The 14720-nt window shown below is 32.8% G+C and overlaps 2 protein-coding genes across 2 annotated transcripts in view; both read right to left on the reverse strand.

Annotated features, from left to right (window-relative positions):
- Positions 1–532, reverse strand: part of Dop2R (dopamine D2-like receptor) — a 116733-nt gene extending 116201 nt beyond the window's left edge. Inside the window, exon 1 of the mRNA XM_076417036.1 lies at positions 447–532. Within this exon, the coding sequence (XP_076273151.1) occupies positions 447–532 (86 nt within the window). The remainder of the gene's footprint in view (positions 1–446) is intronic.
- A 2452-nt stretch (positions 533–2984) lies between these two features.
- Positions 2985–10610, reverse strand: LOC143204491 (uncharacterized). Its single transcript, XM_076417037.1, has 7 exons — positions 9990–10610; positions 9210–9705; positions 8820–9062; positions 5563–5724; positions 3438–3528; positions 3263–3349; positions 2985–3183 (listed from the first exon to the last, which is right to left on the reverse strand). The coding sequence occupies exons 1-7, from the start codon at positions 10488–10490 to the stop codon at positions 2985–2987; spliced, it is 1779 nt and encodes a 592-aa protein (XP_076273152.1). The 5' UTR covers positions 10491–10610.
- Positions 10611–14720: the final 4110 nt, after the last annotated feature.

Genomic DNA, 14720 nt, shown 5'->3' on the forward strand with positions numbered 1-14720 from the left:
GATTACAGGACACAATACATCATACATCCCAAAAAGTATCCGTCATGAATTTTAATTTATAAAGTGTACGTCATATTGAGTACAAATTGAAGAATAAAGAATTAGTAATGCTAACTGTATAATAAAAAGAGAAACAGAGGAAGATAAGATCTAAAAACTTTTGAATTTTGTATCACACAGTGGTGTATGTCTGTTATATTTATTGTGTGTTCTTTCTTTCTCCCTGTATGGATTCTTTCTTTTTTTTCCTGTCTGTTCAGTCTTCTCTGTCGGCTCGTTTTTTCCTTTTTTCTCAAGATGATACATTCATCCTAGGTTCGGTTAGGTCACCTTCTGATTTCTCTCCTTTCGGTTCTTACTTTCCTATTCTCCTTTCTTGTATCTTGTCTTATATGTCTATGTGCTGTAATTCGTCTATGTTAATGGGCTATATGTAAACCACCTACAAAATTAGATGCCTTCTTTCCAGATGTTCTTTCTTTGAATCAATATTGGGGTAGGTTCTTATTTCTGCACTTCTTATCCTGTTCATCTTTGTTCCATCCGTGACTAGTCTGAGGTGTTTCTTTTCAGCCGCTTGAATTATAATTTTATCTCTCTTTGGAAATAGCTACTAAATTGATTTGTACATCCCCATTCTAGTTTTACTTAATATTTCTTTTTTATTAATTAATTGGATACTAATAGCAAAAAATACATAGACATAATTTTTTTCAAATTCTAGCCTTCATTTCTATCTGCTGTCTTCCATTACTTTTCATTTCTAGCTCCATTATTTTTTCAACTTCAGGTGTTATGGCTTCTTTTTTATCTTGCATGTGTTGATAATTATATTATTTTAAAAACTTAGTAAATACATTTCAGGTTTGTTTACTGTTTATATTTTTTTCAAATAGCATTTATTTTTTTGTGCCTTATTTCTTTCGTTCTTACTCTTGCTCTGCTTTTTTATATATTTCCCAGTTTTTTACTCACTACCCATTTGAGATAGTCTCTCGAGGTTGTCTTTTTCCGCTTTCTTTCCATTCTTATTTCCTCGGACCACCATGACGTTTGGTGTTGATCAGATTGGTATTTATGGAATAATTTCAAAGATTTTCAGTTGTTTGTTCTCGGTATTGTCTCATTTCTCTGACAAATTTTTGAGTTAATAGTTCTGTATATTTTGTGCTTATAATTTTATTTTGCTACCTATAGGCTCTTATCATTTCAGACTGTGTACTCTTTTTTTACTGCTTATGTTCATACTGTTTATGTTTACTGCTGCTGTTAGATCATAATGTTTAACATTATTTCTATCCTATTTTTGCTAAACAACTACAATCTCTCCCTGTTACTCTTTCGACGAATATGTAGTCTTTGTATGATTTTTCACTTCTATTTTTTTATATCGTATATTGATGAACTTCTTATGACCACAGAGTGTATTTGTGACTATTATGTTATACCGAAGACAAATAGATATTGAGCAGAAATATTGTAGAGCTTTTTTAAATTAGTATTTCTCACATTCTATATTGTTCTTATTCTATTTCCTTGTTTTCATTTCCTTGTTCACATTTCCTTGTTTATTTAATTTCTGTTGTTCTGTTTTTATTTTATTTTTCTGGCATAATTTTGATATATTAGTCTTCTTAGCTTGCTAACCTTATTTTCCCATTCTACTAATCTATTTTGTAAATATCTTTTAATAAAACTATTCTATATTGTTCATTTTCTAGTACATTTCTTTGTATATTTAATTTTCGTTGTTCTGTTTTTATTTTATTTTTCTGGTATATTTTTGATGTATTAGTCGTCTTAGCCTTCGAATCTCATTTATTTATTTCTACTAATCAATTTTGTAAATATTTTTCAATAAAAATTTCGTAAACCATTTTCTCATTCGCATGTTCCTATTTGTTTTTAATTTTAAAAAAGATAATCTTAATATCACGTTAATCACACATTATAATATTACATTTGTAAAAATAATTACAGCGCATGTAGGTCCATCTAAAACAGTATTATAGAGTTGCAGCCATCTTCATATCCTTTTTATTTGTTATATAACATTTTCAGCAAAATTGAATTCCATGTGCCTTTTTTGAGCCAAACAAAACAGTAAATTTATTACGTTTTATCCAAGGAAGGTGAAACAAAAAAGGCGCAGTAAGCCTACTTCGATTTATGTGTATTTCCTGGGGAAAATGGGCATGTCCAGGAATATAGTGGGCACAAGAAAAATTCGGAACATATGATTTATAAATAATGTATGTCAGCATAAAATTTGTTGAATCGCCGCAGGAGATGGAAAAATGCTCTTTCCTCTGCTGAGTTATGTTTTCTCTTAAAACGATGCGGAAAGGATTTGTAAATATATTATTTAATATTTCGAAATATGTATATAGTAGGTATATATTGACAGAGATTGACTGGAAAGTTTTATTGAATCCACCGTATAACACGAACCTTGCTCCGTTAGGCTTTAATTTATATTGATCTCTACAAAACTTTTTGTATATGTAAAGTTGCTTTACAGCGCAAAGGCTTGTCAATAAACCTTCTGGCATATATATTTTCAATAGTCAATAACTTTTAACAGAGAAAACAGAGACACTTCCTATAGAGGAAGACAAATAAGACAAAATGAAGAAAACCATATAGATGTAAAACTATTTATGGAGGTGTAGGTATAGGGGAGGATCCTAGAGCTCGCTGCATTACTCCCGTCCAAGTGGAGCTACCGTGGAACGTACCTGGTGCACTATTTGGTGCAGGTTCCTGATCGCAGTTGCAATCACGTAATCAATCGCCCAGGGATTGCTTATGAGATGGGGATCCAACCTTAGTCGGGAGTTTTTCGGGATCAGCTGCCATCGAAGGAGTAGCAGGACGTATTTAGTCTTGGGATGTTCCGATTTGTTTAAGGGTACCAATAAGTGTGCGGGTATTCATGCATTGATGTTATGTATAATGAATTTCAGCGGTCTTCGTCCATCGCGCTAGTCTCGTGGTCGACCATGGGATGTTGATGGGTTCCTCGTGCTATCCTTCCATGTACGTGTCGAGCACGTGGATCCTGTTGGTCTAGTTGTTCCCGTAGGCATTTCGATCGCTTCGGGATCATCAGTCGTAGGAGTGTTCGTCTTGCCAGTTGGAATGTGTGGCTGTCGACGCGATTGTTTCTCGAAACACTCACTACTATTTTTATGGAAGGAATTCGCACGAGAATATAAATCATAGGTTGAATAAAAACTTGTTTATTTCATGTGTTAAATACTACACGTGGTTGACGGGAGAATGGAGAGAATATTCAGTTAAGTTAAGGAAGTACGGAAACGCAATGGAAGTGGTACTGTTAAAAGGGCTAGAGAAAAGAAGAGAGAGAAACGTCGTCATGGTGGTTTTTTTATAGCCGGGAACCGTATGGTACCAATCCACCAGCGTTGCCAAACTTTGATCTTAATATGTACACGTGGTGGTCCAAAGGATCATGGTGGTTGCTACAGAAGGTTGTGTTTAAAGCGTGCGAGAGTACAGCTATATCTAATAAGAATTACTGAAGATATACAATATTAAACCAACTATTATTACTTTTTTTAAGTCCATTATTCTGACAGGATGACTTTGAGTATCTTGTTATTATTAGTATTTTATTACAATCGTGATGTCAATTATTTACGGTAATAGTTTCACTCGACTTCTGCTGTTAGTAATACCTTACCCCTTCTTGATACCAGCACAGTCAATCTTGATGATAATAACAATTCAGCTTTGGCATTGATGTTGGTATTGGCTCTCCTGGAAGAACAGATGACTTTTGCACTTGATTGGGATTGTCATAATAGAGCCTCTTCTCATTATCAGTCATATAAACATCTTCTCCTTTCCCAAAAAGCAATTAAACTGCAAAGATGCAACTGTTTAGAATTGCATTTTCAAGTGGTAACTATTTCCCGTCCTTTTAGATTTCCTCGATCAGATATAAACGTTGCTAATTTATCTGATATCTAAGCTAGCTTTTCGACCAAGAAGCATTGCAATTCAATATCTTAGAATTTGATAATGAAGGGCTTTTTTGTTGTTGCTATCGATTCCGCCACTTTGAAATTAAATGAAATTCCAGGGCTTCCAATGATCAACGTTTGTAAACATTAAGTAACTTAATAATACGACGGCTAAATGCCAAATTATGTAGGAAAATATCAAAACTATTCAATTTAATAGTAAATATCGGTTATTTAATAGTTGCTTACATTGGTGCTTCGAATTTTTACTAATGTATTTCCTTGATAGGCATCTATTATTACAATTAGCATTAGGAAATATCGACTGATAACAGTCGAAACAGTCAATAGTAGCAAAACAGTCGAAACTCAAAATAAGCAAAATTCAAGCGACTGCACGGTTCGACTGTTTTGTTCAAATGGTGATGTCAGTGATGTCGGAGATAATTGCTTGGAGCTGTTAATTTTATAAGTGTTTATATTTTCCAACGGTAGTATAAGCGAGACGGAGATGTACATATTCCTTCACGTACTAACTTTAAAAAAGGAATGGAAAAAAATAATTGCTGAATACTATTAACATGTAATTAATAATTTCATTTTAAACGAAGTTTAAGAATTACTATTATATTTGAAGAAGAATTACTATTATATTTGAATGTTCGGTGTATCTGCAAAAAGGAATGTAGTTATTCTATAGAATAGAATTATACCCCAAAAATGTTTTATCGTATTTTAATATGTTAATTGCTATTTTCAAGTAATATACTATAATAAATATAGATAATACAATAGAACTTAAACAAGACCTAAATACTAAAGATATACAATAACCATAAATACTAAAGAAAAATTAAATATATACCTAATCATAGAAAAAAACTATTTCATGACAATTAAAAATGATCGCACAATAATTACGGTGGTTTTTGATAGAGCTTCATCGCCAACATTCTAATTAAGTTAATTGATGCACTCTTGTTGTGATAATCCACGTCGAAAATCGTAAAAAATCGTCGCACGAAAATGTTCCCGATTCAGTTCCATTTTTTGTCGAGACTAAACTTTGAACTAAATATAAAGTTTGATTCTGAGTACGTATATCGTCAAAAATGTCAAACATTACGATGGAACTCACATGACAACAGTGTTGTCAATTCCCGAAATATAAATAGTGACCCTCGTATAAAGTAGATAGGATAGGTCCCAGGACACTGCCTTGAGGCTTTTTTCTGTGCCTTGTTTAATTCTGAAGAATGTGTTGGAGATACGTGAAGCTATTGCTTAGACAGAATTTTCATTAATTTATATGTCAAGCGCCATGATGCCAAGCTTTATAGGCTTGTGCTACATCTGCAAAAATTGTAACGTTTTTTTTTTCGAACAATACATAATATCCATTATTCTATGGACTTGGTCGATTTTTGAATGTTTTTTGTCGGAATCCAAACTAATAATACGAAATTAGGTTGCTTTGCTTTATTATTGTATAAAAATAAGAATAAGTTTCTGTTGAGTAATATTTTCTCGGAAAGTATGGACACATTTGTTAATAGAGCAAGTTAATAACTACTAGTTATTATGTCATTCATCTGTTCGCGATGAGTATATACCTCAGCTATATGTTCAGCCAAGAGCTTCTCTTTTTGTTTGTTGTCTGTAGTACATGGTCCATTGTTACTTCTTATAGGTAATATAGATGTCATATGCCTCTTGGTCTTCTTGATTGTTACGTCTATTGATTATTTTTTTAAATTTCCGGTCTAAGCCCTTGAGTTTGGTTATTAAGTATTCTCTAAGTTATTAATCAATATCAAGTAGTATATTCTTAATATTAAGTATTATTCAGTATCAGTAAGTTTTATCAGTAGGATGTCTAGTTTGTTGCTATGTTTTTTGGTTTTTATTTAACTATTCTGGAATTTCCGCTGGATAGTTTGCGCTTCTAGTTATGTCTGTCTTCGATTTTTTTGTATTTCCTTGGGAAAATGGGCATGTCCAGCCATAGTGAGCACAAGAAAAATTCGGAACATATGATTTATAAATAACTAGCTGACCCGACAGACTTCGTCCTGTCAAAAAGATTTGTAATGTGGCAGTTTTTGTGCCTACGTATTTTAAAAAATTCTCCTGAACAGAACCATCACCCTGGTGATAGGGCGTTGTGAATAAAAAATAATTAAATAAAACATATATAAGGATTAAAAAGTAAGTAATCGCTTTATTGTTAATCATGTGAATCATAATTATTATTATTATTATCATTATATTGCTTTGTGGTATACGATGTTTTTTGTTTGATTACCTGGCGCATAGATAAACAAATCTGATGGTTTTCCAACACGGGAACAGGCAACATACAATTGACCATGTGAGAAACATGGGTTTTCTAGATTAATACCACAAACACTTAATGATTGCCCCTGGGACTTGTTTATAGTCATAGCAAAAGCAAGCCGTCAACATGTCTATAGGAAATTTGCCATTACCAATGTCAATGAGTTGTTTAGAGAATATGTTTCCAGATTGGTCATTTTGCAACTCGACACGCATATTCTTGCTTAAATGAAGTACTTTAACATGTTTCCACAAATTGGAGGACTTTAGACATGCATTGAGTTCATCAGCTGGCGTTGATCGTGGAATCACTGGCAATGTTTGACGAAAATCTCCTGCTAATAAAATCATTGCACCACCAAATCGGTTATTATTGCTACGTAGATCTTTTAAGGTTCTGTCTAAAGCCTCCAAAGATTTTTTATGTGCCATCGTGCATTCATCCCAAACAATCAATTTACATTGCTGCAAAACCTTTGCCATTGCAGAGTTCTTCGAAACGTTGCAGGTTGGAGTTTCATTGCTTTGCATATTTAATGGCAATTTTAGTGCTGAATGGGCTGTTCGACCACCTTCAAGCAAAGTTGCTGCGATTCCCGACGAAGCGAGTGCAAGTGCAATTTTATTTTGTGAGCGAATTGTTGCTAATATTAATGAAATAAAAAAAGTTTTTCCTGTACCACCAGGTGCATCTAAGAAATAAATCCCTCCAGTTTCATCATTTGTTACTTTCATAAGAGTTTCAAATACATACTTCTGTTGTTCATTTAACAGTGGAAGATTTGTTTGAATTTATTCTTTCAAAGCGTTGAGATCATACAGTCTTTCTCGATGCAACTCTTGGTTAAAAGCGTCATGCATTGGACGATTGGGCGCGGTCAGGCCTAATTGAATTAATAGTTTGTTTGACATTATCAAGCACATGTCCTCAATTGAAATCAATGCTTCATTGTAAATTTCTTCACTGATTTGTATATTTGGATTTCCCATTCTATTCCGTATTTGATACAAAATATCATCACACATATAATCTTTGTACTTCATCCACAAATCAATTGGGTTTGATGGGAAGCATGTAGATATGATTATAGAAAACAATGTTCGTATTTGATGAGTGTGTGATGATATTACAGCATCATTGAGAGTTTGATCCCAATGAGCGTCATTTTCAAGCAATTGCAAACGTTGACAGGCTTCTCTGTAGGATCCACACAATTCACCATCAACAGTTCGTAACTGTTGGAATGATGTTGGGCCACGTACATTGACTAATAGCAGTCGTAAATAAAAACATTCATCATTGCTTGGATGTACTGAATAAATCCGGCCAATCGCATCGGTGGAATATACATCTGTATATCCTGGAACTGGTTTTCCTTGTTTCCGTCGTATAAATCTCCTTGAGGATTGATTCCAGGTATAATATTTTGGCATTTCAGAATATAGCAATGTTTGTGCGAAATCATCGTTTTGGCATGTCTCAAAAAAACTGGTTAATGTAGTAGATGGTGGCTGAGCAGCTCTTTGTACTGCGTTCTGTGCTGTAAAATACACTCTTTGTCCATTTTCTAAATGCACAGCTAAGTGAACAACAGAAGGGTGTCTCTCATGAATAGGAAAAGAAAATATTCGCCAAACTGCTTCATTACTACTGACATAGCGGCCCATTTGGTATTGGGTAACTTCATCATTAGAATTCTCTGCACCAATTCCAATCACAGCCATATCACTCCCTTTGGTTACATATTTGCAAATGTATTTAATCGATTTCACTGAATGGCAAGATTCAACGTTGATGTGTGCTTTGAATGTCTTTGATAAAATGGGTGAATATGGAACAATCCAACGATTATCTATTTCAATATCTTGTTAATTTAATTTGACAATTGTTGATTTTCCATTGTCTGCTGTCGATCTGCGACGATACAATGGATAACCGTCATTACCAGTAATTGTTTCCGATATTAATGTCCGTGGATATCGTTTTGAACATTTACCATCCATCATACACGGTGAATTTTGATTAAGAGTTCCACAGGGACCATGTATCATGTTTTTGATAACTACCTCATGCAATCCAGGATCTACTTGTACATTAGGGATTTCAGCTGATATCACTGCATCAACTTCATTTGGCCTTATCTTTTCAACCAACCAAATCAAAATGTGTGCATGTGGCAATCCTCGTTTCTGCCACTCCACAGAATACATCCAGCAGCGTGTCTCACCAAACACATTATGTTTTACGATGAAATTCATTAAAGATTTCAACTTTTGTCTAAAGACTCTGGCTGTAATATCATGACGATCAATGGATGATTTCCCAGGTAATAACTCCTGCTTAATTTCTATCCATTGCGGATTGAATGTAAATGTGATGAACAAATCTGCTGTACCATAATGACGAACATACGACATGGCATCTTGAGCATATTCGTGCATATGCCGAGGGCTTCCGATGTATGTTGCTGGAAGAATAGTCATCCGACCGACCGACATTCTGTGCATTTCCATCAGTATTAATCGCATCTCGAAGGTGAATATACTCTTCAGATCGGAGTTTGGTTTGATTCAACCTGATGAATGTTAATCTCTCCGTTTCAATTTTAACATAAATGTCAACAACATATTTGTGATATAATCGCCGACATTTCAATATGTGATTATCTTCATTTTCCCGAATCATTAGGCGGTATGAATAGTTCATTGAACTGACTTTTTTGTTGGTTTCAGAACCTGTAAACAGATTTTGTTTTAATAACATTCAAATATAATATATAAAAATAAATATAATAATAAAAATAAAATATAAAATATAAAATTAAAATACATAATATAGTGACTGAGATATTATCGCCATAGCTAAACTAATATTTTAGTTACCTGTAATGGGATTTATCATTTTTATTGAGAAATCGTAGCCATCTTCACCTTGCCAAAATATAATGGGATATTGCAGTGCATCATATGAGCAGTGTGTTTCCTTTATACGTTGTAATTGATCATTCCGACGATGTAAAACAATATCACGGGATTCCAAGTTTTCTCCAACTACAACGACAGCAACTTCATCAATAGTTGGTGCATTAAAACGTCTTGTATGTTGACCTGCAGGTGTTTTATCAGCTCTGATTACAATTTTGTGATTATCGGATGGCATCAGATCCAGGGCAGTTTTAAACAATATAATCAATTGATTGTGTTGATGAAATAAAGTTTGTAATTGTTCTACAATAGACCTTTTTACTAAATTGTTATGTGCACAACGCAGATCAATTTCTTGTGGTGAATTGCCCATAAAATAAATTTGCAGGAATTTGTTGTCGCTATCTGACACTGGTAACAGTGAACCTGCTCTGTGATATATTTGCCCTTGTATCTGTAAATAAAAAAAATATTATGGTGTGGTATAAATTAATGGATTGTCAATGATCAAACTTAAATAATATTTGATCTTAAAAAGTATATATTTAGTTTTAACTAATATCTATCAAATATAAAATATAATAAAAGTGTCACTGAAACTGAATCACCATATAATATGATGACTAAGTGATATATTTCGTAATGATTAAGAAATTGAAGATTAGTAACACATCTTAACTTTGGTGACAGAAAATTTTGTTCGCTAAAATAATTATGAGTAACTGCTATAATACATACCTTGAAAGTTGGCATAAAATTTTCCCGAACTGCATTTGTTGCCCCAAATGAAGTCATTTGAAAGCAATTGTTATATTGTTGAATATGTGTCAAAAAGTGTATAGAATCTGTTCCTATTCCTGAAACCAATGAGTACAATGGTTCTGGTGGTGGATCCAATTGTATCAATTTCACTTTACCATTTGCGCAACACAATCCATTGGCTTCGTTTTTGTATTTTAATGCCTTACAGTGTGAGCAAACCAAGTTCATAGAACCAATAACAACACATTGGTAGTTACTGTAGTCAATTGACACATCGTAACTGAAAGCAGCTGGATTCAAACTTGCGCGATTATTAGTTGAATGTCGCGCTCGCGCTTCACGCGTTTGTGATATCCGAATTCTTTCACGTTCATTTCCGTCGTCACGTTCTTGTGCAGTACGATTAGATCGGTAATTAGCTTGGTTTATAGCATTTCTGGTTCTTCTACCTAAATTGCTTCGTCTTATAGGAGGCATATCAAATATAAATTATTTTTTCACTAATCACGAACTAAACAAACACTAACTAACTAAACACTCTGCACAAAACACGATATACGAATTTGTTTCGTGTATCACTTGACAATTCATCTGTCATCTGTCAAAAGTCATCTGTAACAGACAACTTTTTTTTTTAAATTTGATATGACTTGAACTCAAATCCTTTTAAGCCGTACGAATTGTTTTATTTATTTAAAATTTGAATTAAATTTTAAACAAATAAAAAATTTTAAATAAATAAAACAATTCGTACGGATTAAAAGGATTTGAGTTCAAGTCATATCAAATTTAAAAAAAAAAAGTTGTCTGTTACAGATGACTTTTGACAGATGACAGATGAATTGTCAACTGATACACGAAACAAATTCAAACAAAAAGGGCTATTTTTAGGGTTTTTCCAGCAATAATTCTAATTTTTCTCGCCGTAAAAACCATCCCTGAACTTCAACGAACATTTTAAAAAAAGATTTGGCCAAATTGGTCCAGGCGTTGTTGAGTTATGCGCTTAGGAACATATTTTGCGATTCATTTTTATATATAAGATGTGTGTTAGTATAAAATTGGTTTGAAAGGATTCGAAAATATATTATTTAGTATTTCGGAATATGTATATAGTAGGTATATATTGACACAGATTCCTCCTTTAGGCCTTCATTCCTTCTGATCTCTACAAAACTTTTTGTATATGTAAAGTTGCTTTAGAGCACCAAAGGCTTGTCAATAAAACTTCTGGCGCATATATTTTCAATAGTCAATAACTTTTAACTGAGGAAACGAGAAACACTTCCTATAGAGGAAGACAAAAGGAGGAAAGCCATATAGATGTAGGACTATCTATAGAGGTGTAGATGTAGGGAAAGGTCCTAGAGTTCGCTGCATTACTGGCGTTCAAGTGGAGCTGCCGTGGAACATACCTCCATTTGGTGCAAGTTCCTGAGCACACTTGCAGTCACATAATCAATCGCCCAGGGACTGTTTATGAGATGGACTTTTATTTAACTATTCTCGAATTTCTGCTGGATATTTTACACTTTTAGTTAAGTTTGTAAACATTTTGTTTATAAAGTTTAATTAAAAAGCGGTTACATATGGAACTGCCTAATAAGAAAACTTATACATGCACAAATAACACGAACGTTAATTCGTATTCGAAAATCGAAAAAAAAAGAAAATATAATGGTGCTTCATAATTGATGATCAGTACTTTCTAATTAAAATTAACACGCTAAATTTGATTACTGGAGGGTGTTTCTTTTCGTTATGATTTCATCCCTGTGGGGATAAATTTAATTAGGTTATCTGTTTATATTGCTTTCTAGTAACTGAATTAACATTCAGATCACTCTACGATTAAAAACAGGCGTTCAATACTGGCAAATTAAAAAAGGAGGTAGACATAATAAAGGTGGAATATAGATTAATTTTGGCAAAAGTAATTAGTACAAATTTAATCTGAAATAATACTGGGGTAATGATATTGATGAACAAAAGTTGTAGCGTTTAAAATAACTCGTGGGTTGTCGAAAATATGTATAATTAAATATATATACATATATATATATATATATATATATATATATATATATATATATATATATACATATATATATATATATATATATATATATATATATATATATATATATATATAGGTTAACTGAAAAGTCTCCGGCCCGACACATAGATGACGCTACTAGAATTAAATCCATAAACTTTTTAACTAGCACTAACCGTCAAAAGATGCGTGTATAAATTTGACAGCTGTCGGATCATTAGTTTTGAATTTTTTGAGTGAAGCAACCTTTGTTATTGTAAAAAAAATGGATAAAAGAAATTTCGCGTGTTGATAAAATATTGCTTTTTGAAGGGAATAAATACAATTAAAACAAAAACATGGCTTGAGGCCGAGTTTCCGAACACTGCTCCAGGAAAATAGGTCATCAAGGATTGGTTCACTAAGTTTAGACGTGGTGAAACGAGCTCCAAAGACGGTGAACGCAGTGGGCGACCAAAAGGGGTTGTTACCGACGAAAACATTAAAAACACCTATAAAATGATTTTGAATGACCGTAAATTGAAATTGAATGAAATAGCAGACACTCTAAACGTATCGACTGAACGTGTACATCATATCATTCACGTTAAAAAAACTCCGGCATACACCGTGATACAAGTCAGTGAAAATGATTGCAAAAATCCATGAATTTGGCTTGGAATTGCTACCTAATCCACCGTATTCTCCAGATCTGGCCTAGAAATTTTCGTCGAATGAAGAGGTGATCGCCGAAACTGAGCCCTATTCAAAATCAAAGGACAACTCGTACTACAAAAATGGTATCGAAAAATTGGAGGGTCGCTATAATCACCATTGAAGGTAATTATGTTGAATAAAAAAAAACTAATTTTGCCAAAAAAATGTGTTACAACTGAAATTTTTCTATTTGATTGAATCGCTAAGTTCATAGAGTGTAAGAGAGAAAAGACAATAGGAGCGTGTGGAAAAAAAGTCTATTTTTCACCTTGTTCACAACAAAAGGGCGATATTTGTAAAAGTATTCGCCAGACTATCAAGTATCCAAATCATGGCGTCTCGTGACAGTTCAAAAACCAATCAGATGCCTTCACAACACTATATTTCTATCTTTATAATTTTAATTGATTTAAACTATCGATAGTCCCAAAACAGTCGAACCAGCCGATAGTCGAATATAAAAGGAGACGGATATGTACGAATTTCTTCCCGTATTTATTTTGAAAGAAGAAAGAACGAATATTCTCTATGCTGTATAGATCAGTTTAATTTAAGTATTGTTAGATTGGTAAGTGGGAGTGTGAAAAAAGGTAAACAAAAGTAATTAGTACAAATTTAATCTGAAATAATACTGGGGTAATGATATTGATGAACAAAAGTTGTAGCGTTTAAAATAACTCGTGGGTTGTCGAAAATATGTATAATTAAATATATATACATATATATATATATATATATATATATATATATATATATATATACATATAAATATATATACATATATATATATATATATATATATATATATATACATATAAATATATATACATATATATATATATATATATATATATATATATATATATATACATATATATATATATATATATATATATATATATATATATATATATATATATATATATATATATATATATATATATATATATATATATATATATATATATATAGGTTAACTGAAAAGTCTCCGGCCCGACACATAGATGACGCTACTAGAATTAAATCCATAAACTTTTTAACTAGCACTAACCGTCAAAAGATTTGAATTTTTTGAGTGAAGCAACCTTTGTTATTGTAAAAAAAATGGATAAAAGAAATTTCGCGTGTTGATAAAATATTGCTTTTTGAAGGGAATAAATACAATTAAAACAAAAACATGGCTTGAGGCCGAGTTTCCGAACACTGCTCCAGGAAAATAGGTCATCAAGGATTGGTTCACTAAGTTTAGACGTGGTGAAACGAGCTCCAAAGACGGTGAACGCAGTGGGCGACCAAAAGGGGTTGTTACCGACGAAAACATTAAAAACACCTATAAAATGATTTTGAATGACCGTAAATTGAAATTGAATGAAATAGCAGACACTCTAAACGTATCGACTGAACGTGTACATCATATCATTCACGTTAAAAAAACTCCGGCATACACCGTGATACAAGTCAGTGAAAATGATTGCAAAAATCCATGAATTTGGCTTGGAATTGCTACCTAATCCACCGTATTCTCCAGATCTGGCCTAGAAATTTTCGTCGAATGAAGAGGTGATCGCCGAAACTGAGCCCTATTCAAAATCAAAGGACAACTCGTACTACAAAAATGGTATCGAAAAATTGGAGGGTCGCTATAATCACCATTGAAGGTAATTATGTTGAATAAAAAAAAACTAATTTTGCCAAAAAAATGTGTTACAACTGAAATTTTTCTATTTGATTGAATCGCTAAGTTCATAGAGTGTAAGAGAGAAAAGACAATAGGAGCGTGTGGAAAAAAAGTCTATTTTTCACCTTGTTCACAACAAAAGGGCGATATTTGTAAAAGTATTCGCCAGACTATCAAGTATCCAAATCATGGCGTCTCGTGACAGTTCAAAAACCAATCAGATGCCTTCACAACACTATATTTCTATCTTTATAATTTTAATTGATTTAAACTATCG

Source organism: Rhynchophorus ferrugineus, unplaced genomic scaffold, assembly GCF_030347505.1.
Source record: "Rhynchophorus ferrugineus isolate W39M unplaced genomic scaffold, kcgeb_rfMv2 rfM11, whole genome shotgun sequence".
In the NCBI taxonomy this organism is placed as follows: Eukaryota; Metazoa; Arthropoda; class Insecta; order Coleoptera; family Curculionidae; genus Rhynchophorus; species Rhynchophorus ferrugineus.